Genomic DNA, 24471 nt, shown 5'->3' on the forward strand with positions numbered 1-24471 from the left:
GTGGCACGGAGGCCTCCTTGGAAGCGGGGCAGCTAATGAGGAGTGTAGCACCAGTTGATTCCCTGGGCCCCGGTTCAGGGGAGTTTAGGAGATGGGCCACAGGGCTGCAAACAGGCCTAGGGCTGGGGCCTCCACAAGGCTGCCCCCTCCCCAGAAAGAACCCATGGTGGGCCACTCTACACTTGGACCAACAGATCCACACCCCTGTAGCTGGGTGGCCCTGAAATTCCAGGCTCAACACTGTGGTCGATGTGGGGTCGGCCAAGCCTGTCCCTCTTCGTGGGGGAGACTGTGGCTTACACCGTGGTCTCATACTCCAGCAACTCCTGGGAGGTCCCCACACTCCGGTACTGCAACCGGGGCGTGGCAGGAGACGAATACTCCAGCGCCAGAATAGTCTTCCGGAGCCGGCGGTCAATAAAATGAGCATCCCATGCAGGGTACTTCTTACGGGGCAGGTCGATCCGAATGACAGGCCCCTCTGTCCGCAAGGTACGGGCCACTGGTGTGGGAGGCAAGCCAGGCCGCACCTGGAAGACAGGTGGCGTGGGGGTCCCTGCACGCTCGCCCCCCGCGGAGGCCCCATCCCGCTCAGTGCCTGTAGTCCTCGGCAGGGACCTTGGGGGGCTTGTGACAGCGTCGGCCGGTGGGCCACAGGGTCCTGGGGCCTCAGGGCAGATGCAGCCAGGCATCTGGGGACCCAGCATGGGCCCGTTGGGGTGCAGGAGGCAGTAGTAGACACACATGAAGAATATGCCCAGCGCGAAGCTGGAGGCCACCACGCAGACCAGGATGAGCGAGTGGAAGTCGGTGGAGAAGTTGCGGCTGGAGTACCAGAAGCCAGTGAGCGCAGCGTTCTCAAGCAGGACGATGCAGTAGTAGAGGGTCATGCGGCGGCGGCTGCGGCCCTCCTTGACGTTGAACCAGCAGAAGATGTAGATGATGCCCACCACCATGTTGTAGATGATCTCCTCCCACTTGGACATGCAGAAGTCCGTCTCGCCCTGGATGACCCAGAAGGTCATGACGCACCAGTGGGCCACGATGAAGATGCCGAAGTAGAGCTTGTAGACGCTGGCAAAGAGCGCGAAGGCCAGACTGCGAGCGGCAATGGTGAACAGGTGCCACAGCACCTGGGCCACAGCGCCCTTGTAGGACAGTGGCCGCTTGTCGTCCCGTGAGTCCCGCAGCACCTTCTGGTAGGAGGCCAGCGTCCAGGCCAGGGACACGAGTGAGGCGGAGGTGGACAGGGCTGCAGAGACAGGGTGAGGGCAGGGCGGGCTGGGTTAGGGGTGGGTCCGGGTTGGGGTCTGGGGAGAGGGGGGAGGGTTCTGGGTCAGGAGCTGGGTTCCGAGGAGGTGTGAGGGGAAGGGTCTATAAATCAGGAGGGCTGTGGGGAGGGCCCGGGTGGGTGGCCTTCAAGAGCAATGATGGGGGCAGGTAGAGCGGATGGGGCTGGGTACTTCTGGAGGAGTGGGAGCATAAAGGGGGAGGGAAGGTAGGTGACTTTGGTCTCCATAAAGGTCAGGACCAGGTCTCTAGAATAGGGATATCAGGATTCAGGAGTCTTGGTGGAAGGGCGGGAAACTAGGGTCCAGGATTCTGGGAGTGAAAAGGGAAGTGAAGAGTTGGGGGGGGGTCACAATTAGGTCATGAAGGAGCCAGGAGGGGACTATTAGTAGCTATAGGCCACCAGGGTGAAGCTGGGGTATGTTGAGGGGTGTCCAAGCTAAGCACAGCTGAGGGCACGGGAAGAAATCTGGGGTGGGAAGTTTCGATTGGGGCACAGTATCCTAGGCAAGGGGCTCCCAGGGGCCTGAGGGTGGTGATAGAATCTTTTAGGTCATTGAAAGTGGGATGGACAGTGTCCGGGTGGGAGGAGCACGGGGGTGCTGCCCGGATGTGGTTTTTGTCTGACAACGAAGGTTGGCCTGGTCTGTGAGAGTCAGGGAAGGGGCAAGGTTGGTGGTGAGCACCTGGGGACCAGGTAAGCCTGGGAGGGGTCCCCAGGGAGTGAAGGCCAGTGAGGGGGTAAGTAAAGAGACTCTCTGGAGACTGAGGGTGACTGAGCAGGTCTGTGAGTCAGGGGGGTCCCCAAGAGATGCAATCTGGGATCAGGACACATCCGGGAATGAAGAGCGGGAAACTCCAGAAAGGGCCCGAGGTGTGGTGATGGGGTCAAGAGCCTCTCTGGACTTAGCAGAAATGGGGTCTGCTCTGTCCTGACAAGGAGGAAGGGGAGGAGGGCGAGAGCGGGCAGCACCCAGGGGTGCCAAGGGGAGGCGAGGAGGTGGAGCCAGGCCTCTCCCAACACGGAGGGTAAGCGGACCGGTGGAAGGGACATGGGGGGTCTCCAGAGGCCTGGTGGGTGGTGAGAGTAGCAGGGGCGGGGCCTCCAAATCCCTGAGGGTGGGCAGGAGTGGGGGTGCTAGGAAGGAGGGGGGGCAAGCCGACTACGCAGGATGAACGAGCCCCGGCGGCGGGGGCGGGGGCGGGGGCGGGGCGGGGCTCACCGGGCAGCAGGTCCGGCTCGCCGCCGCGGTGCACCAGGAGGCTGAGCTGCAGCACCAGCTGCGGCGCGCTGCGCAGAAAGGTCTCCAGCAGGCGCAGCATGCTCACGTCGGCGCTCTCGAACAGCATCCGCCAGTAGAAGTGGCGCCGCAGCCGCTCCCCGCGCCAGCGGCTCTGCAGCCCCAGGTACATGGCGCGCAGGTACCTGCGGGAGGGACGCCGTGCTCAGGCCAACACCCGCCCCCCCCCGCCTCACCGCCCCGCGCGCACTCGTCCGGGTCTCGGGTCCCAACTCGCCCCCCGCCCCCGCCCTCCCCGGGCCGCGAGGCCAGCGCCCGGCGCAAGCGCGCGGTGTGCCCTCTGTAAAGTAGCGCCCAGCCCAACCTGTTTCCTCGGCCCGTGGCCTGGACATATCGGAAGGATCGCCTCCCCACGCTGTCGTCGGGGGACCCCGAATGCGCGCTCATTAGCTTAAAGCGCTTGGCACAAAGTAAGCCCTTGACTCAGCCTTCTCACCTTCATTTCTGCTCCCGGGGCCCGCTTTCTTTGCAGGATTCCTGACACTTCACAGTGCACTGAGGTTCTAGTAGCCTCGTGATTGCCCTCATTTTACGCATGAGGAAACTTGAGGCCCGGAGAGGTATGCCACTTGTTCAAGGTCACACAGCTAGGAAGCAGTGGAACCGGGATTCAAACCCAAGCAGCCTGGTTCTCTCAGGAACACTCTCTGGTGCCAACCCCCAGCTTCCGGGCCTGTTGCCCAACCCCACCTCTAAGTGGCCAGTTTTTCCCCACAGGGCACAGGGAAGCTGCTCATAGATCCCCTGGCACGAGACTTTGCTGCTTCCTTCTTGAGCTATTTCTCCCAACAAATGTCATGGCTCCAACTGCCCTGTGCAGGTCACAGACCCCAACTCTCCATGTTCTCCCTCACTGCTGGGCTTTTGCACCTGCTGTTCCCTCTGCCTGGAACACCCATCTGGGTCCTCCAACCCCACTCCAGCCCCAAACCTGGCAACTCCTGCTTTTCTTCCAAGGGGAAGCCCTTAAACATGACCTTTTCCAGGAAGCGTCTGCTAACCACTTTCTACCAGGGGTAGGGACCTCTCCCGGGCTTCTGTCTAACCCACAGTGGGTTGTAACTGCCAGGTTATGCGCCCATCTCCCCCAGGCTGAGAACTCTATGAGGATCACTAGGTCAGCTTGCTAACTGCTGTACCCTCAGTTCTTAGCACACAGTAGGTGCTCAATCTGTGTTGGCTCAAAGAATGAATGCATGCATAATTGCAAGGTTTTGTTTGTTTTTGTGTTGGAAGTTTGTTTAATTAAATGGAACTCTGGTAACCCAGTAGGGGGTATGGGCAGGATCCTGAAGTCCTGAGTGCAAGTTCTGACTTTGCTTCTCATTTACCGTGTGATCTTGAGCCAGACCCTCTCTGAGCCCTAGTGAATCCCTCCCAAAGTGGCTGTGAGAATGAAATGGATGAGAATATACTCTGCACCTATGAAGTGCAGTGCCCGTGTAGGATGAGAAGGGAGGGGCCTGCCATCCAGATCTCTGGATGTGCTTTTCCTTCTCTGCCCTTGTTCTTTGCCTAGAAGCTCTGCCCTGGGTTGTTGCAGCCATAGACCCTGGCCCCCAAGCCCCTCAATTCTCTCACTCATGGGGCAGGCACACCCTTTGCTGAAATCAGAGAGTGCTCTTCTAGAAGTTATCTCTCCAGAAATCAGGGGAGAAAATCCCAACACAGATTCAGTGATCTTATCACTTGAATCTGAAATTGAGGAACCAGATATTTGAGGGTCTCCTCCCAGATGTGAAGTGCTGGCATTTTTAACATGTTGTTTGGGAACCTGGGGACCAACTGTATTCAACTGTGTGTTGCCAGCCCATGAGGAGAATCACAGTACCCCCTGGAATTTGGTATCAGCTGATACCCAGAGTTTCCCAAAATGAGTATCCCAGTTATAGGAATGGTGTGGCCCTCCCTGGACCTCAGTTTCCCTATCTACCAACAAGAAGGATGGGCTTGATGACTCTGGAGATCCTTTTAGAGCTAATGTTCTGGGACTCAAACCTCCTTCCCCAAAATGTGGCCAGAAACATCCCATTCAAGGCTCTCTTCCCCATCCCTGGGTCTTCCCAGCACCAATCAATGGTGTAGACATACCTTCAACATGACACAGTGTAGGACCAGCAGCTGGGAAGGGGAAGAGGGCTGGTCCCTCAGAAGCAGACTGAACAAATGCAAAGGCCCTCAGTCTAACTCCCCCATCCAATGCTAGAACTCCTTCGGCAATTCCCAGCCCCGTGTGTTTACACCTTCTGCTTACACGCTCCCCAGGATGGGGAGTCCCTACCTCTTAAGGCAGGGCCCTTGCCTTCTGAGCACCTTCAGGACTGGATTGTGTTTCTTCTGATGAGCAGAAATTTGTTTCCCTATGCCTTCCATCCTCTGGGCCCCTGCCTTCCCCACCACTTAAGGATCCCTTCAGCCAGAATCATTCATTCACTTACCAAGTATATTTTGATCGCTTGTTATGTGTCAGGCCCTGTGCCCAAGAGACACAGATAAGATAAGATCTGAAATAGATGCTCTAAGATGCTTGGGAGCCCAGAGAAGAGATGGGTAACTTTAGCTTGGGCAGAGAGGAGATCAGGGAAGACTTCCCAAAGAAGAAACATTTCATCTCAGTTTTAAAGCATGGGTAGGATTTGAAGGCACACAGGAGGCAGAAAGGCATTCCGGGCAGAAGAAACGGCCGAGGCAAAAGCATAGAGGCATGAGAGGGCATAGCCTTTTAGGGGAACGGCCAGTGGTTTGCTGGGGCCGGAAGGGAACTCAAATTGTGAAGGGCATCAAATTCTAGACTGAAAGGTTCATATTTTATTTTAAATCTGAATTCTATCCCACAGTCAGGGTGATGTGATCGGTTTGCTGGCTTAGAAAGCTCGCTCTGGAGGCTGGCTTGGAGGAAAGCCAGGAGAGGCTGGGGTTTGGTCCAGGCCTGAGATGACAGGCTGAGCAAAGGCAGGGCACAGAGGAGGGGCAGAGAGCAGAGGAGAGATGGCTAGGTGTGGGGGATGGGGGCTATGGGAGAGACCAAGATGGCCTCCAGAGCTTCTGGGGAGCCCAGAGCACAGACCACCTTCCCCAGCCTCCATCTTCTCCCAGACCTATTCCCTTCCCTATTCCTGTGGCTCTGGCTTTGAACAGAGAGGAGAGACCAGCTGGTCCAACATGAAGGGGCCTGGGGAGTTGGGGGAGGGCGACACCCTGGAAGTTTCTCTCAGGCTGGAGGACCATCTGTTTCCTGGCCCGGGTCAGCATGAGGGAGGCCCTTGCCCAGCCAGCATCCCTCACCACCTGACAGGCTGCCTCCCACCTCCCCGCCCCCTCCTGCCCCCTCCCCTGCCAGCTCCCAAGGCCCCTCATCCCAGATAACCGCAGACAAAGGGCTCACCCAGCCCAGGGCTACTGTGGGCCGAGCAAGGAAGGGAGAGGGGAAGGAAGGAGGCCTCTGATTCCCAAAAACGTGATGTTGGGCAGGGAGTGTGGAAAGACCCTGCTGGATTCTGGGGATGAGCGGACATGGGTACAACCTCACTCTGCCCCTTTTGGCAACAGGATCCCAAAGCATGGCTGTTCCTTTCAGCCATCACTAAACACTCGCCGCCAAGGGCCTGTGAGGTTTTCATGAGCCTAGGAAAACGTTGGAGGCCTGGAAAAAAAAAAATTGGCTCTAAAACACAGGGAAAAACTGCAGAATCAAAATTAATAAATGTTTAATTAAATGTCTGCAAAACAGAACATGATATCAGCCAGTTGCCTGCAATTTGGCTCTTATCTGGTTATATATAATTTACATTTGGTGTTTGATGTAGCTGCATTTTAATATGCTTGATAGATGTGGGGCCCACCAAGGTTTTAAAACAGCCCTGCCCAGGATATGCCACCTAATTTCCCTGCGCCTCAGTTTTACCTTCTTTAAGAAGGGGCCAGCACTCACCATCCTGCCTGTGTCACAGCCCCTGGGGTGGGGATCAGAAAGGCAAGGTGGCAAAATGCTGGGCTTGTGCGTTTGCCTCCCAGCCCTGATCTGGATGCAGTGTGGCCTTGGGCAGTCTCTTTGCCTCTCTGAGCCTCATTTCCGTCTTGGTTGTGAACATTGAATGAGGTGATGGGTTTGAAAATAATTTCTACACTAAGAGGGGTGGGTGTGCACAGAGAGAGGGAGCACATGTTAGGTGGGGGCCTCTGGCTCCTCCCGATCACCAAGCAGCCTCTCCTGAAACCTCTTCTGGGAAGCCCACCCTGCTCCACCCTATTTGAAGGAAAGTTGGAAGAAGTTGATTTTCACCACAAATGGGACCAACACCACCCACAGAAAAGGACACCCCATCTCAGGGAAAGGAATCCAACCTGGGGGTGGGGTCTGGGGGTGCATCTGGTCTCAACAAAAGGCATCCCCGGTCCACCCATCCTTTCCACTGCCACCACCCTGGTCCAGGCCACCATCATCTTTTGCCTTCTCGGTGGGTTCCCTGACTTCTCCTGCCCCCTGTAGTCCACTCTCCACGTGGCAACTGTTGGAATACTTTAAAAACCAGTCAGATCACATCATTCCCCGTCTCAAAACCTCCCAAGGGCCTCCCATCACACTTAGAATAAAGTCCAATGGTTTTCCCTTGGCTCGTGGGCCCTAAACCATCTGGCCCGGCCTCTTTCTCTCCTAGTCTCAAGCCAGCATTCCAGATGCCCTGGAGGTTCCTCAAACCCGGCCGAACTTGTTCCTGACTCAGGACCTTTGCACTTACTATTTGCTCTGACTGGAACATCCGTCTCCAGACCCTTCCGTGGCTGGGTCCTGGGTCCTCACCGGCTCCCGTGTCACTTTGTCAGAGAGGCCTCCCAGGTCGGCCATCCCCTGTGGGCCCTCTGCCCTCCCCACCCCAGTCTCATCACTCGCATTGCCCTGTCTGATCTTAATATAGCCTATCAAACAATCTTGTTTATTACTTGACACATTTACGTTCTGTTTTACCACTGGGCTCTATGACGGTAGGGACTCTGTCTTGGGCACCACTGTCTCCTCAACATTAGTACCGGTAGTAGGTGGTCAATAAATATTTGTCGAATGAATAAAGGTGAGAGAGTGTTCGCGTGCATCTTTCTGCTGACCTCAGAGGCCCTGGGGCTCCTTCGCCTGAGTTTTCTTATTGCCAGAACACCTTGTGGGCAACTCCTGTCCTCACCGACTCACTCCTGTCCTTCCTCCTCCAGGAAGGCTTCCCTGATATTTCTTAGCGCAGTTGGGCCCCACACAACACTGGCTTAAACTGCCGAGACCGGTGTGAACTGGAACCTAACAGGTTTACCGTCACCCATTTTACAGTGTGGAAACGGGTGCTCAGAGGTCTCTTTTGGATTAATTTGCTGACTGCCCATTTTGTGCTCAGAGAAGAAGAAGCCTGTCTGGGAGGAATTGGCAGAGCAGGTGAGTGTGTATCGCTGAGAGTGGGGCTGGGTGGGGGGAACCCACCCCACCCTAGAGAAGAGAGAAGCCAGCAAGTAGGCAATGAAATCGCTTGCTCAGATATGCAAAAAGCTCTCTCTTCTAGACCCCATTGCCTCTGAGAGCAGGCAGCAGGATCAAGAAGTGGATGGAGCTCATTCCCTGCTTCCTGGGTCTGGTTGCCATTGTGACCCAGGAACCTCCCAGTGTCCCCCAGACCTGGGAGCTTCTCCTCAATGGGCAGAAGGGAGGAGGAAGGATGAAGGGATCTCATGTCCCTGAGAAGCCAGGAGGCTCCCGGGCCCCGTGTCTGGGTCACTCTGTCTCTCTCCTGTTTTTTTGTTCTTGTATCACCGGGAGTCTCTCGTGGTGGCCAGGATTTCTGGCCTGGGCCTCAGTCTCCATGCAGATGGCCAGCTTGGACCCATCCTTTTGTCTGCCCTCAGATCAGGTCCGGGGCCTTGTCTCTGTCTGTGACTCAGATCAGCCTGTTGTCGTGTCCATCCCTTGACTGCGGGGTTAGCCTGTTTATTTGTCTTTTCTTCAGTTACTGTCAGTCAGTCAATCTGTTAGTGAGTCTCACCCTGGGACCCTGGGTCAACCCACCTGTCTGTCCCTTAGACTACAGGTCACGCTGCCTCTCACATACTATGCTCCTCTGTTAGACTGACCTTAGGGTCCTGGGTCAGCCTATCTGTCTGCTCTTAGAGGCTGGGAACATCCGTCTGTGTGTCCATTAGAAGTCAGGATGGCTTGTCTGTCCCTTTGGATACTGCACCTGCCTTTCTGTCTGTCTGTCTGTTTCTAGGATCCTGGGTCTGCCTTTTGTTCTGTCTGTCTGTCTTTCAGTCTCTCGGCTGCCTGGTCCATCTGGTGGTCTGTTGCTCAGCTCGTGGCTCGGCATGACTGCCAGTGTTCCTGCCGTCCTCCCCTGCCTGCTCCTCCTCTCCCGACTCTGGGTCTCTTTCTGTCTGTCTGCGTCTCTCACGTCCTCAGCTCCTCCATCTGTCGGTCTCGGCGTTTCTGAGTGTGTGTTCTCGCCCCTTTCCACTCCCCCTCACGGCTCCGGGCCAAAAACACAGCAGCTTCCAGCGGCTCCCCCACTCGGGCTCCATCCAGGAACCACCCCCCCACATGGCTGGCTCTCTGGTCTCCCACACGGGCCAGGCCTGCAGATTCTGGAAGGTGAGCCGGTGGAGCTGATGGGAAGGAGCAGGAGCCCCACCCGAGCGGAGCCCGTGACTGTTCTGTAGGTGTGTAGGGGGACAGCGTGCAGGTGTTAATACTAACGATAATAGCTCACATTTATTGAGCGCCAACTGCACGCAAAGCCTTGTTATACAGACTGTCCGTTCCTCACGGCAGATCTTTGAGGTGGGTGCTATTATTATGCACGTTTTACAGATGAAGAAACGGAGACCCAGAAAGGGAGTGGGGCTTGTATAAGTCACACAGCAAGTTAGTGCCAGACCTAGGACTCCGACTTGGCTCTCCATGGGCCCCTGCCTCGGAGGTGATTCGGTTCCCTGGAGGCTGTGCAGTATGGCTGCCAGGGAAGACCCGTGTTAGACAGGGATGGACCTACAAGCTTTGACTGAATGACAAGTGTTCAGAGCAAACAGGAGGAGGTAGGACACTGGTAATTGGAGTCAGAGGACTCAGGCTCAGTCCTTCACTGGACTTTCTGGGAAAGTCTAACCCCTCTGGGGACCTCAGTCTCCACTGAAAAATGGGCCCTAGTAACCAGATTCTTGCCTACCACAGGGGGTAGTCATCAGGCTCACAGCCCACCCATCCAGTTCTGGTAACGTTAGGGCCCGACAGCAGTGTCTTGAACCCAAGCACTTCCTTCCACCAGGGGGCACCATTCTAGTGCAGGCCCCTGAACGCCAAGCGGTAGCTGAGGTCTTTCTTTCTTTCTTTCTTTCTTTCTTTCTTTCTTTCTTTCTTTCCTTCCTTCCTTCCTTCCTTCCTTCCTTCCTTCCTTCCTTCCCTGCCCTCTGAGCTTATTTTTAACACAGCTGCCTGAAGGGTCCTGTGAAATCCTGATCAGGTCGTGCCACACCCTACTATCTTAGAATAAACTCCTCACCATGACCTTCAAGGCCTCGTGTGATCCAGGTTTGTCCACCTTGGAGAGCTCATCTGCCTCCACCTTCCCCTCTCATGCCTCTCCAGCTGCTTCCTGAATACCCCAAGCCCATTCCAGCCTCAGGACCTCTGCCTGGACAGGGGCTTCATTCTCAGTCTTTCCATAGCTCAGTGTCACCTCCCTCAGTGTCAACTCCCCAGATCCCCCTCACCCCACTTCCAGAGCATCTCTACCCACCCCTTGGCCACTTTCTGTCCTGTCACTGTTTTCTTTTTTTAAAGTTTATTTATTTATTTTGAGAGAGAGAGAGAGAGAGAGAGAGAGAGAGAGAGAACACTAGTCGGGGAGGGGCAGAGAAAGAGGGAGAGAGAAAATCCCAAGTGGGCTCTGCTCTGACAGCACGGGCTCGGTCTCGTGAACCCTGAGATCATGACCAGGAGTCAGACGCTTATCCACTGAGCCATCCAGGCGCCCCTGATTTCTTTTCTTAATGACACATATCACAATTTGAAATGGTCAAATTTCTTGCTTACATATTTGCTGCCTGTCTCTCTCTGATGGTGGGGACCATGGTTGTCCTGTTTTTGGCTATGTCCCTATTGCCTGGCAGAGAGTTAATGTTCAATATATGTTTGTTTCTTGAAAGAGTGAATGTGTAAATGTACCTTATATCTTATGTACTTTATATATATAGTTATATATAATATATAATGTAATAATTATATAATATATTCATATAACATATACGAATATATAATATATATTCATATGTTATATATATAATATATGTTATACATATTGAATATACATATATATGAATATATATGAATATATTAATATATATACATATATGTTCATATATATAATATATATAATATATATAATTATAATTATATTATATATTCGAATATATATATTGAATATATATATGAATATATATGAATATATGAATATATATATTCATATATGTTATATATATAATATAATATATAATATATATAATTATAATTATATTATATATTCGTATATGTTATATGAATATATTATATAATTATTACATTATACATTATATATAATTAAATATAATTATTGTATTATATTATTATATTTATATTAATTATGAAATTGCTATATAATTTTTTAAAGTAGGCTCCATGCCCAATGTGGGGCTCGAACTCATGACCCTGATACCAAGAATCACACACTTTACCAATTGAGCCAGCCAGGCCCCCTGTGAATGTACTTTATAAAATCTACTTAATAAGCTCCCCAAGTAAAGGCGGTCAAGTGAAGAGAGAAAGAACCCAAGCTTGGGAGTCAGGGAGACCCAGGTTCAGATTCTGGATCTATCATTTACGGTCTGTGTAGCCTTGGACAAGTTGCTTCCCTCTCTGAACCCCTCAGCTCAATGCCCATTTTATAGAGTAGCTATGAAATCAGAAAGTGGTGATAAGCATAAAATTCCCAGCCCAGTTCTGGGCCCTTGACCTATGGGGGGTTTTAGGAGTTGCCTGACTCGGACACCTCAGCAGGAAGAGGAAGGCTTGTGGTTTCCAGTTTCGTGTCTGGGACCTATTCCTGAGACCTATTCCTAGGCTGGCAGGACCTATTCCCAGGAGGCAGAGGGTCAGAGAAGTCCTTTTGGGGAAAATGCATAGGGCAGGGTCTTCTTTGGGGGGTCTTAGAAACAACCCCCGCTCATCGAGAGGCCTTCTGAATGTACTTTGCTAAAATCCTCATTGCAGACCCGTGAGATTTCATGGGCATGATTCCCATTTTCCAGATGCGGAAATGGAGTCCCAGAAAAGAGGAGGTTTGTTTGACATTTACTCACCCTGCATTTGTGAATACCTACGCAGCGCCAGAAACTGTGCTAAAGTGTTGGTGGACACGATAGTGAGCAAGACAGACCCAGACCATGTCAGGTATTGCCTCGTAGGAGACCTGGACGTTATTTAAATCATCATGTAAACTTGTAACGACAAACATTCCATGGGTACCAGACATGCTCCAAACAAGATTCTGTGCTCTAGGACAGAAAGATCGGGCCTGGCCCTGCTTGTAAAGGTGTGGCAGTCAGAGATGGCTTCAGAAGGGGGTGGCTGCTGAGCCATCGTCTGAAGCAGGCACAGGAATTAACCAGGTGAAGGAGGGAACAAAGGGAATTTCTGGCAGAGGAAAAACATGGGCAAAGATCCCGAGTTACAAGGAAGCAGTGAGTGATCCGAGGGGCTGGAGCTCAGAGAAGGAGGCGACAAAGTGTGAGATGAGGTGAGCCGTGGCGAAGCATTTGGTCTTTATCTTAAGAGTGATGGAGCCATGAAGAGGTTTAAAACAAGGGAGCAAGGGTAGGGCTAGCCAGCACTTCTGCATTTTAGAGGGAACACTCTGTGGGGAGCAGAAGGGAGAGAGGCAAGGGTGGAAGGTGGGAGACCAGTTACAGGTGAGAGTTGAGTGTGGCCCCCACAGAAGGGCACGGACTCCAGACGCAAGTAGCAGGCACTTGCGAAAGTGACTGGCCCAAGGTCAATAGCCAGAAGCATCAGAGTTGCATCTCATCTCAAAATCAGGGCACAGATCAGGCTGAGTCAGGCCCTGCAGACCCAGCTACAGTCTCTGGGTTCTCTGGGAAACAGTGGGGCCCCCTTAAACAGCCACCTTACCTGCGGTGGGGCTCAGGAAGCTCTGGAATGGCCCTGAGGCTCCTTCCCCATCTGCCTACCCCTCAATGCTGAGTGCTCCTGTAAGGATGCAAAATGGGACCTTCCTGGGGTTGGCAGCCAAATGAGTCATAAATGTCAGAAAAGAATGTGATTTTACACGTTTGGCTCCTGTTCGTGTGGTGCTGAGAGCTGGGCTGTTTCCCTCCTCCTTAGCAGCCCTCTACAGAGTCACAGCACCTCTCTCTCTCTCTCTCTCTCTCTCTCTCTCTTTTTTTTTTTTTTTTTTTTGCTGGGCTAAGGCCAAACACTTCCCTGCCACTAATTTTAGGCTCTGGCTGAAAAGCTGAGACCCTCTCCCCTCCCACCCACTGCTATCGGCTCATCTTTTCACTCAGCAGGAAGTAGGCAGCCCCTCTCCAGCAAAGCATTTGGGACGAGATTTCCCACCTGGTTTGTCCTTTACTGTGTGCGTGCAGCCAGATCTCCTCTGCTGCCTGAGCCTTACTTTCCCCATCTGTGAAATGCGTGCAGAACAGAGACTAAAACTCAGGACCCTGTACTCTAGCCCAGGGCACTTTGCCCGCCCCCTCCCCTCCATTTCTCTCTTTTCCTGATATCTTTGGGCAGAGTCATCCCTATTTGGGAAGGCATGAGCCACTGGGGCACAGGGGTTAGGGTCCAGTCGCCTGGTGGCATCTGAAGGTACTTGGAGGCCCAGGCACGGAGGAAGCACCATTTCTTTCTGTCCCTGGCCTGGGGGACACTAACTTATAGAGAGACCAAGCTGATACTATGGGGGACTCTGGGGAAGGATAGATGGGTACCTTGCCTAGAGAGCAGAACAGCTCTAGCTGACTGCTACCCTGGGAGACTGTGAGCCCAGTATGGATGGAATTGCAATTTTTCAAGAATAGATGGAAATTAGGATATTCATGCAAAAAAAAAAATTCCAACTTGGAGATGTTGGCAACTAATTTTTTAAAATACCATATGAATTTTTAAGAAATTATTATTCCTTTTTAAAGGTGTGATAACAGTATTAGGTATTTTAGTCATACTTTTAAAAAGTCCATCTTTTTAGAGATGTCCTGAAATACTTGTGGATGTGGTGATATGATGTCTGAGATTTGCCTCAAAATAACATGGAGGCGAAGGAGACAGGGTGGGGTCTAGACCTATGTTCTCTAACATCTGAGTGTCCAACCCTAGCCGCATATGGTTATTGAAATTTAAATTAATTAAAGTTAAATAAAATTTAAAATTCCGCTTCTCAGTCACACCCAGCACACTTCAAATGCTCAATAGTCAGGCATGGCTAGGGGCTACTGTATTGAACAGTGCCGATATAGAGTATTTCCATCACAGCAGAAAGTTCTATTGGATGCTGCTGGCCTAGATAAAGCAAGGTTGGCCATGAGTTAAGTGTTGAAGCAGGGTGGTGGCACGTGGGGGGGTCATTATCCTGTTCCCTCTACTTTTGTATATTTAAAAATTTTTTTGCGGCACCTGGGTGGCTCAGTCGGTTGAGCGTCTGACTTCGGCTCAGGTCACAATCTCGCGGTCCGTGAGTTCGAGCCCCGCGTCAGGCTCTGGGCTGATGGCTCAGAGCCTGGAGCCTGCTTCCGATTCTGTGTCTCCCTCTCTCTCTGCCCCTCCCCCGTTCATGCTCTGTCTCTCTCTGTCTCAAAAATAAATAAATGTTAAAAAAAAATTTTTTTTTTAATTTTTTTTCCATAATCAACAGTTTCATCGAGCAGTAGGGAGAAAATACTGTGTGGGCCAAACAAACACATCCTCGGGCTGGATTTGCCCATGGGCCACCGATTTGCAACCTGTGATCTGGCAGTTAAGCCTCACGAAGCCCCCAAGTTCGATCTGCACAGTCTTAAAACCATAAGGGGCTTTACAGAGATCTAATTTACCCTCCAAACAGAGCAGGAGGCCCAGCTGCAGCTTCCCTGCCAAAGTCAGTCACTCTTGTCTGCACTTGTGTGGTGATGGGGAATTCACACCCTCAGGAACAGCCCACTCAGTTCCTGGACAGCTTGATTGTCAGGGTGTTCTTGCTCCTGTTCAGACAGATTCTACCTCCCTTGGACCTTGGGTTGTTATCTGTCCTCACACTATCTCTGGTGCCACAGGAAAAGTCTCTTTCCTTGAAAGATTGTCTGTGGATGAGGGTTAGCACGCATTAGGACTCCCGATGCCCCTCCTTTACCCCCTATCTTGTGACTAAGTAAGTGGGATGGCTGCTACCTGGGCCAATAATAATAGTGGTCGCAGTAAATATTTCCTGAGCATATAGAATGTGAAAGTTCTGTGCATTTATATTATCTCAGGACATCTTTACAAGAACCTTAAGAGGTGGATGCTGTTAGGGGCGCCTGGGTGGCTCAGTCGGTTAAGCGTCCCATTTCAGCTCAGGTCATGATGTCGCAGTTCATGAGTTCGAGCCCCGGGTTGGGCTCTGTGCTGGCAGCTCAGAGCCTGGAGCCTGCTTCAGATTCCGCATCTCCCTCTCTCTGCCCCTCTCCTGCTCACACTCTGTGTGTGTCTCTCTCTCAAAAATAAATAAACATTACAAAAAAATTAAAGAAGTGGGTGTTATCACCATCCCCACCTCACAAATGAGACTAGAGTTCTGGCTGGTGAAGCAACTCGCCCGGGGTCACACTAGTAGGAAGTCATGGAGCCCTGAGCCCACCAGCACTCCAAGCTCTCAGCTACTCTGCTCTCTCGTCCGAGTCCTGGGGAATTCAGCCAGTGTTCTTGAGCCCCTAACTGGACTTACAGATGGGGGTCACTGAACTCTAGGGAGTGAAGTGCCTTGCTCAAGGTTCTTGTTTCAAAGAATCCATTTAGCTCGCACAAACATTTACTCAGGACCTACTGGATCCATCTCTGAAGTCAGCCATGCCAGCATTCCTGTATCCTTCTGGGAACCTAGCCCCAGGGCTGTTCCTACCACATCTTATACAAATAGAAATGCATTGCCCTTAGCCTGCATTTGTCCACTGACAGTGTGGAAGCCTGCAGATATAGTGTGGAAGCTAGCAGACCCCAACTGTGCCCACAACCATACTGGGGTCCCACACTGCCTTAGCGCCCCCCACATCGGCCACAGATACAAAGCCTACTTCGACAGACTCATGTTCTAGTAACTGCTAGGGACCTTGCCAAAGCTGGCCAGGTGCAAGGTCACCCACAGCAATTGAGGGTCTGCTCTGGGCCAGTCACCATGGGGGACGGAGGAAAGAAAGAGCAAGGCCTCACCTCCTCAGAGGCTTGTAATCTGGTAGGAAAACCAGCTAGGTGGGCAGGTGATCACAACAGAATATAATCAGGACCTGTGAGGCTGCAGAGGAATGAGTAATTGTGCCTGGAGGGAAAGTCTGAGAGGAAGAACCCAGAATGTTAACAGTAGGTACTTTATATTCAAATAAAAACTTAAAAATATCTTTCTGATTTTTTCCCCCTCTTCCCAAAGCAAACCTTGATTGGTTGTGTTGTAGGAATACACTTCACTAGCAGACTTGGGAGCCTGACTGCATCACTTTAAACCGTGGCTTTGCTCTTTACTAACTGGGATGCTGTTACCTCTTTGTGCCTCAATTTCCACATCTGTAATATGGGCCAATAATGCCAACACTAATTGAGCACTTAATGGTATGCTGAGTCCTGGGCAAAGCATGTTCCATATATTAGCAATAAGCCTTCACAATGGCTACTTGTCTAGCCATGGGACATTATTATCCTATTTCACAGATGAGGAAACTGAGAGAGGTTAAATGTCTTGCCCAAGGCCCATTAGCTCACACAGGGCAGAACCAGAGTTTGAGCTCCTCAGTCCTTACGCTTTATCACCACTCTCCCTACTTGACAGAATTGTAGTGAAGTGGAATGATCTGATTGAAGTTTCTATAAGGTAACTATAATTTTCAGGGGCGCCTGGGTGGCTGAGTCAGTTAAGGGTCTGACTTCGACTCAGGTCATGATCTCGAGGCTTATGAGTTCGAGCCCTGCATCGGTCTCTGTGCTGACAGCTCGGAGCCTGGAGTCTGCTTCGGATTCTCTGTGTGTGTGTGTGTCTCTCTCTGCCTCTCCCCCGCTCTCTCTCTCAAAAATAAATAAACATTTAAAAATTTTAAATAAAAGTATAAAAACAGGTGAATGTGTACATGTATTTCTTGGTTAATTAAAACCAAAGAAAATCTTTAAGCAATACAAGAAATAGCCACTTAGTAAGCGGAAATCTTTCGTAACCCCACCTCTCTGCCCCCCAAGATAATGAGGGGAGGGGAGTCTTCCTTATACCTTTTCTATGCTGCCTGAGGTTTAAACAAGAGTATATAGTTCCTTTATAGACAGACAGAACAACGAAACAAATTCCACTTTAGATTAAAAACAACAACTTGCCTGAGTGGGGGGGGGTGGGGGGGTGGGGTCTGAAGGGTTGAGGGCAGAACGGGTTTGTTCAGGGAAAGCTTCTCAGAAAGGGCACCATTGGAGCCCACCTTTAAGGATGTGCAGAATTTCACTGGGAGGAGAACGGGACAGAGTGTTGCCAGAAGGACTACAGGCAGCTGCTCAGGTACATGAAGAAAAAAAGCGTGTGGCTTGCTTTGGGGGCGGGGGGGGGGGCGGTGTACAGAACAGTGAGGAGGGGAAAGGGCAAGAGGTCAAGGGCCCTAATGCCCCACTAAAGCATCTAGACTGGAGTGGTGGCAAGGTCAGATTTGAGCATTCAACTATCCTTCCGGCTGCAGGTGGAGGCAGCGGGAGGGGGATGGGTGGGATGGAGGGAACTGGAGGCCGATAGGATTTCCCAGGGGAGGAATTTCAAGACCCTAACAAAGGCTGGGTGGTGAATGGAAAGGCCAGAGTAGATCCCAACCCATCTTCCTTCTCCTCCCTAGGGACCTTCGCCCCAGCTGCAGGGGTTCAAAGCCATTTCCTGGCAGCCCTCCATCCTCCCCACAGGGCTTCTCCTGTGTGGTCTTTATAGATCAAACAGGGGACGCTGGGCCCAACTGCCGCCGCTGTGTCTGTTAGGAGCAGCTCTAATGGCCTGTTGCAGGCGGATGGGCTGGGAGAAGGGGGTGGGGGGTGGAGCGCCTCCTGGAGAGGGGTCTCCCGGGAGGTAGGTGGCGAGGCTGGGCTGGAACAACCCTGCAGAGTCAGAGCAGGGAGGAACCTTGTGGACAGTCATTGAGTTCAGGGGGGTTGTAAACCCGTTTCAGCAGGGGTCCTGTCAAAACAAATCCTAGGTAGGTAACCAAAATAATCAGAAAAGAGAACCTCAGAGATTTCAGTTGAAATGATAGTGAGAAGGGAGTGAAAGGGTTTGGAAACCATTATGGAATCCGCTCTCTGGCCGGCTTTATAAATAATAATATAAATAGGAATGGCTAAGAAGAATTGCACACTTCCTGTGTTTCTGGCACTGTGCTAAACACCACGTATACATTATTTAACTACTCCCTCAAGCCACATATGATAGGTACTGTTATTAGAATATCCATTTTGCAGATGAGAAAATCAAGGCATAGACCAGTTATGCTGTTTGCCCCAAATCACAGAAAGTGGCCAACATAGGATATGGCTGATTCCAGAGTTGAATTCTTAACCATTAACATTCTGGCCCCAGTGGGGAAACTGACAAAAGAGGGAAAGATACCCTGTCCACTCGGCCTGAAACAGACACCCCCCCCCCCCACTAGCCTGGCCCATCCTTCATCTCCCCTCACCTGGATCATGGAGCAGGATCCTCACCAGTCTCCAGGCTTACCCTGGCCACCCTCCAGTCTATTTCCCAGTAGCCAGAGTACACATTGTGAAACTTAAGTCAAGACCCTATTCCTCTTCTGCTCAAATCCTCTGGGGCTCCCGCTTCATGCAGAATGAAAGACCAAGTCCTCCTGTGGCCTTCGAAGCCTTGTGTGATCTCGCCCCTGCCGACCTGTCCACCATCATCTCCTACGGTCCCACGACTCTCTGCTTCAGCCACACAAGACTTCTCCCGGCTCTTCTTTTTCCCTTTGCCCTGGACATCCTTCCCAAGGCCTCCACACAGCTCACCCTCACCTCATTCTGCCCTCTGCCCACAAGCCACCTCCTTGCAGGGGCCTTCCCTGATCGTCTTATCTCAAAGAGCCAAACGCTCCTCCCTGGGACTTTGTAGCCCCCTGAACTGTTTCACTTTTTCCATAGCACTTACTATTTGACTCATTACATTTTATATTCTGTTTAAAATGTATACCATATTTTATTTTGCTTGCTTATTGGTTTCTCCCGTTAGACTGTTGAGCTCTATGAGAACAGGGACTTTGTCTTATTCACCACTCTATTCCTAGCATGTATACAGCAGGTGCTCTGCAATATTGTGGAATGAATGACTATAGATTGAGTGCACAGGTACCTTTGAGGCCCTCTTGCCCTCCTGCCCCTCCCTGGTTAAGTGTGAAGTGAACAAATCTCCGTCCACAGGAAACAAAGCCCAGGCTGATGGCACTAATCACCTCCAATGGTTCTGAATACTTAACAATGGGGCCAGCCCTCTGCTAAATCCTTGGTATGTGTTGTCATATTAAACCTAGAAAGAACCCAAGAGGTGGTCCTTAGATTATGAAGGATGAAACTCAGGCACAGAGAGATTATATAGCTTGTCACAATCACATATAGCAAGTAGACGGGTCAGGATTTGAAGCGAGGACATTTGAATCCAAAGTCAGTACTCTTAACCATTAAGCCAAGAATATAACTTCCCAGAGAGAAGACCCAGAGACTGACTTTCGCACCCAGTAGGTTACTCATTCATTTCAGAACTTCTCTTGAGTGCGGGGTTTGTGAGGAGGCAGAGGGAGCAGTGCTGGGGCCTAGACATAGAAAGAGTATTAGAGGGAAGGCCTTCCCTCTAAAGGCCTGCCTGCCCCCCTCCTCTCCCTCCCCATTTTGGGGTCCCCAGATCCTGACAGCCTCAGAGGAATCTATGCCAGATCATCTCTCACTAATTGGCTTAGCAAACTATGCTTATCTGGGCAAAGCTTGGGCCCAGTGAGTTCAAGATTAGGGAAAGCAGGATTCATGGTCTACCGCTCTGCTGCCCACAGGGTCAGGGAAGACAGGGTTAGGACTTTAATTGGCTTAACAACCCTGAGTGGCTTAACAGCTCAGAGGGTTGGCGTTGAGGAGGCCGGGAGGGATGAAAACACAGGTTGCTGTCCAGCTCACAGCCAGCTTCATGTCCCGCCAAAGGATCTGGATTTGATTTTCTAAGGGATCAATCTGTCTTTATGTGGGCCATTGCTCTGGGATCCTCCAATGCAGCCACTGTGTGGTGCCAGAGATAAGACTTAGGCTTGGGAGTTGTTGGACACAGCTGGGTTGACACCTCAGCTCCCCCTACTTCCTCAGTGGGTGACCTTGGATGTGTTATTTGACTTCATCTGAGCCCTACTTTCTTGTCTGATTGGGTATATCGATTGCCCCCAGTGGGGGGCTTTCAGGGTAGAACGAGATCCTGTGCCTGGAGCACCTCATATGGAGTCTATTGGGTCATGGTGCGTGTGCAGTGTCCATGAATTCCTTCCCCTTGTCTTCCTCCTCAGAGCCCCATCTTGGGTTTAAAATAATAGTAACACCCATTTTCACAGGGTTGTTTGGAAACAGAATCCAGCCTTATCAATTGAAGCCATGCACCGATACAGGTCTGTGTTACCTGGCTCCTTAAAGTAGTCAGACTTTTGATTCAGCATTGTATAAGCTTGAGGAGTTGAAAGATACTTTTATAATTCAAATTATTTTATTCAGAATTGAGGGTGTGAGATCAGAAGGTGGACTGGCCAGCCTCCCAGCTTTGATCCTGTAGGGCTCTTCCTCATTACACCAAGTTCTACCACTCAGAACATCTGCACCAAGGCCTGCTGAACAGTGAGCATGTTCATTGTGGGAACATTTCACGTGGTAAGCAAACATATGCCAACGTTGCTTAATTTCTAGGAATGCCAGCCCCAGTGGCTTCTCTCTATCTTGTCTGGGTTTTCCTCCATTTAGCCAGACACTTAGCCATTTTAGAATCCAGAGCTTTTGGGACAGGGGCCCAGAGGCTTTAGCTCTGGTAACTAGTCCCAGAGTCAAAATTCCAGAAAGGGAAGGTTCTTAAGGTCATCAGATCTAATGTTCCCATTCCACATACAGGGAAATTGAGGCCCAGAGGTGGGAAGAGTCTCACCCAAGGTCACCTAGGAAGCTAGTTACAAACCCTGATGAAGACGTGGGTTTCCTAATCTCCTCACCCCAAGTCCAGCACTCTTCCCACGATACACGCTGTCTCCCCATCCTCACCCACATAGTTCAACTCCCTCCCCCTCCTTTCACATTATTATCTCAGTGCAGCAGAAGCCCTGACTTTCTATCTCCTGGAATCTTGGAATCTCAGACTCATAATTCTTTGAGCTTGGGGGACACTTTCGTGGCAGAACTGCAGGATGGATAAATTGAACTTAGGCTTTGAAGGCAGAGAGTCCTGAGTCCCAGCTCTACTACAGCTTAGCTGTGTGACCTTGGGCAAGGATGCCCCCTTTCTGAGCCTCCACTCCCTCAGCTGGTAAGTAGGAATAATACCACCACATCACAGGATTATTAGGAGGGATATAAGAGATGAAACGGATAAAAAGGCAACCAATGGGCTTGGCACAAAGTGAGTGCTTAATAAAATAATTGTTACAGAACTGTAAATTAGGGCTCTCATGCCTCTAATGCCTAAGTGAAATGGTCCAGATGTGACCAAAGGGAATGGAGCTGGACAACCAGGAGACATATACCCTGTATACATGGCTATAGGCCTGATACTGCTGGATTCCTTTTTTTTCCCCCCAAGAAAAGCTAGAACTCTTGGTTTTTGAAATACTGTACAAGCCAAACAAAACACGTTTGTATGCCATATTCAAACCTGGGGACGTTAGTTTGTCATCCCTGGAGAATCATCTCATCCCAAGCCCCTTGCTTTACATATGAGGGAGAATGGAAATAGTTAGCCCTTTTGTCTGAGAAGCCATGGAGCTCAATGGACCCTCAGCCATCTCTAGGTACTCTCCCTGAGACCCCCACCCCTACCCCATGGTCATTTTTTGCCCTGTTTGAGGGAATCTCAGTTTATGTTCAAGAAAGAAGTATTTGTTTCTTGTAAGTAGATTCTAAACAAGGGGAGGAGGGGGTTTGAGGTAGCCAGTGAGTTGAGGGGCAGCTGGCCCATTTTAGGCTAAAGGGAAAGGGGGATGAAGCTTTGGCTACCAAGAATAGGAAGTTGCCATTTCAGAATCTAAAAATATCTATCACCATCTGTCCACTCGGGCACAGAATGATAAATGCAGATTAGTTCCTGGATGTAGACATGAATATTTTTATGTGTCAAGCTAATAATAATAACACCACCTTGTGTGGCTAGAGCTCCACCTCCCTTTTCCCCCAGGGCAAGCTAAATGAAAAATACACACCATCTCAGCAAGGCGTGGATGGGGAAACCAAGGCAGAGAGAGACTCAGCAACACAACAAGGGTGACACAGCAAGTGAGCAGCTGGGACAAACCCTGGGAGTCCTGTTTCCAACCCTCAGCCCAGCACTGAATCTTCTGAGTTAGGCAGAACGTGTTAACAAGTAGCAGAATAAATATAACAACAGCAGTAATCACCCCTTACGTCTCTACAGTGACTTTGACTTTTTCCTTGATTTCCCTACATCTGTGATCATGACAATCTATTACATCCCTAAAATATGTTACAGTCTGCAAGGCCTTCACACAGACTTTCTCTCACCCTACCATCCCAACAGGTAATAAAATGGGATGGTAGACCAATGAGATGAGATAAGTAGGAATTCTCCCTCATTTCACAGGTGAGGAAACAGAGGCTTGGAGGGAGGTTCATCTAAGACCATAAAGTGGGCAAGTTTATTCTGTCAGTGCACAGTAGAGCCTACGCTACCAGAGCGATTCTGATTCAAGGGGAGCCCCAGGTTCAGAATTCCCCCTGTCTCCAATTAGCTCAGCTCAGCAGACAGCCTGGAAGTGGGCTGCTTGTACAAAGCCTCAGTTTTGTTTTACTGTCCTGGGATTAAAGGTCAGCTAGTGGCCATTTAATCTCAGATTCAAGATCTTAAATCCCCTTGGCCCTGTCGGGATAGGGGAGACAACTGGGGAAGTCCTAGAAAACAGAAGACAGCTTCTCAGCAGGGTCCAGCACACCCTTAACCAGAAGTCCAAAAAGTTTGGGCGGGATATTCATTTAGCTGCCTCAGATTGTTTCTCCTGGGAGGTTGGGAATGGACTGCAATTCCAAACTGAGAATCTTTGAGAGCAAGGAAGGACTTCTGAGATCTTTCCTAACCTGAGGCTTGGCACTCAGGCAGAGAGGAGTGGGTCAAGGCTGGAGGGAGCCCTGGGGCCCTGTTCCAAGCTTCCCTCTCATAACCCTTCAGCCCCTGGCCCTCCTTATTCACACCCCTGAGGATCACTTTTTCTCTCTTCTTGCCCCATCCCCTCCTCCCTCAATGGCCAGATCAGAGAGGATGGTACTGAGGCTGGTCAGTGTTTGAGGGTAGAGGGCAAGAGAAGCTGGCAGAGAAGAAATCAGAACTGCAATAGGGTGGGGCGGGGCGGAGGTCAGGACGCAAGGGGGACCTGAAGAGGTCAGAACAGGGCTGGGGCGGCAGGGAGCCCCCTTGCCACCCCCACTCCTTGGGCTCAGCTCCCTCCACCTGCGCTTCTCCTACCTCCAGACCTGGCCGAGCTGCAGGAGGTGGACGAGGGTCTGCAGCAGCCAGACGCAGAGGCGGCAGCAGCGGCGGCGGTAGGCGCTGGCCGAGGAGGGCGCGGGCCCGGGACCCAGCTGGGGGCTGCCTTCTTTGGTCCGGAAGGCGGCGGCGCTGTCCTTGGTGCTGATGGAGGGCCCGCCGGTGCCGCTGTCCTTGGTGCTGACGGCGGGTCCCGGGGCTCCCGCGGGCTCCGAGTAGTCGTATACGAACCAGCGGAAGCTGAGCAGCTGCACCACCAGCGAGGGCAGGAGCACGAATAGCAACGTGAGGCCAAAGTAGGTGCGCTGACCCTGCAGGTAGTAGGAGGCCGCCAGCCACAGGTCCGTGGCGCCGTCGGAGAAGAACACGAGCAACGCGCACAGCACCCAGCAGCAGTCTCGCAGCTCGTAGCGCGGCCCCGAGCCCCCCGCCCCGGTCACTCCAGGGCCCCCGGCCACCACCGCCGCCGCCTCCCCGCGCCCGCCTGCACCACCCCGGGCTCCTCCAGCCGCCCCCTCCGGCCCCGGGCCGGCCGCGGCCGCCGCTCCATCCGACTTCGCGGCCATGTTGGTAGAGCAGGAGGCGGGGAGCGACTTCCGGGCGGCGGAGGGGGTGGGGTGCGGAGTGGGGAGGACCCTGTGCGGGAGGCTCCCGCCTTCTCGTCTTCCTCCTCTCCTCTTCTTCCTCCTCCCCTCTACTTCAATTATTCATTTCCCTCGGCGCCGCCCCCGTCCCTCCCCCACCCCGCCTGGGCTGTGGCCGGATGGGGGCAGCTCCCCTGGGAATGGAGAGGGGGAAGGGAGTGGAGAGCATCCCAGGTCATCCTCTCCTTCCTTCCTCAGAGGCGTGGGGCCCCAGCCACAGGCTTCTGCCTCTCTCCCCCACCCCACTGCACTTCC

The 24471-nt window shown here is 51.7% G+C and overlaps 1 protein-coding gene across 1 annotated transcript; it reads right to left on the bottom strand.

Annotated features, from left to right (window-relative positions):
- Nucleotides 1-296: 296 nt before the first annotated feature.
- XKR7 (XK related 7) lies at nt 297-24138 on the bottom strand. The gene is made up of 3 exons (XM_042979715.1): nt 23552-24138; nt 2514-2716; nt 297-1252 (listed from the first exon to the last, which is right to left on the bottom strand). Exons 1-3 carry the CDS (start codon nt 24136-24138, stop codon nt 297-299), a joined length of 1746 nt encoding a protein of 581 aa, XP_042835649.1.
- Between the last annotated feature and the right edge of the window lie 333 nt (nt 24139-24471).

Source organism: Panthera tigris, chromosome A3 (assembly GCF_018350195.1).
Source record: "Panthera tigris isolate Pti1 chromosome A3, P.tigris_Pti1_mat1.1, whole genome shotgun sequence".
NCBI classification, from domain to species: Eukaryota; Metazoa; Chordata; class Mammalia; order Carnivora; family Felidae; genus Panthera; species Panthera tigris.

What these genes read in the sequence shown, in the direction of transcription:
- XKR7 (XM_042979715.1), bottom strand. Translation starts at nt 24,138, where the DNA reads ATGGCCGCGAAGTCGGATGGAGCGGCGGCCGCGGCCGGCCCGGGGCCG. An exon ending in CAGCTCGGCCAGGTCTGGAG is followed by an intron (nt 2,717 to 23,551) that starts GTAGGAGAAGCG and finishes TCCCTCCCGCAG; the next exon opens with GTACCTGCGCGCCATGTACC. An exon ending in CGAGCCGGACCTGCTGCCCG is followed by an intron (nt 1,253 to 2,513) that starts GTGAGCCCCGCC and finishes CTGTCTCTGCAG; the next exon opens with CCCTGTCCACCTCCGCCTCA.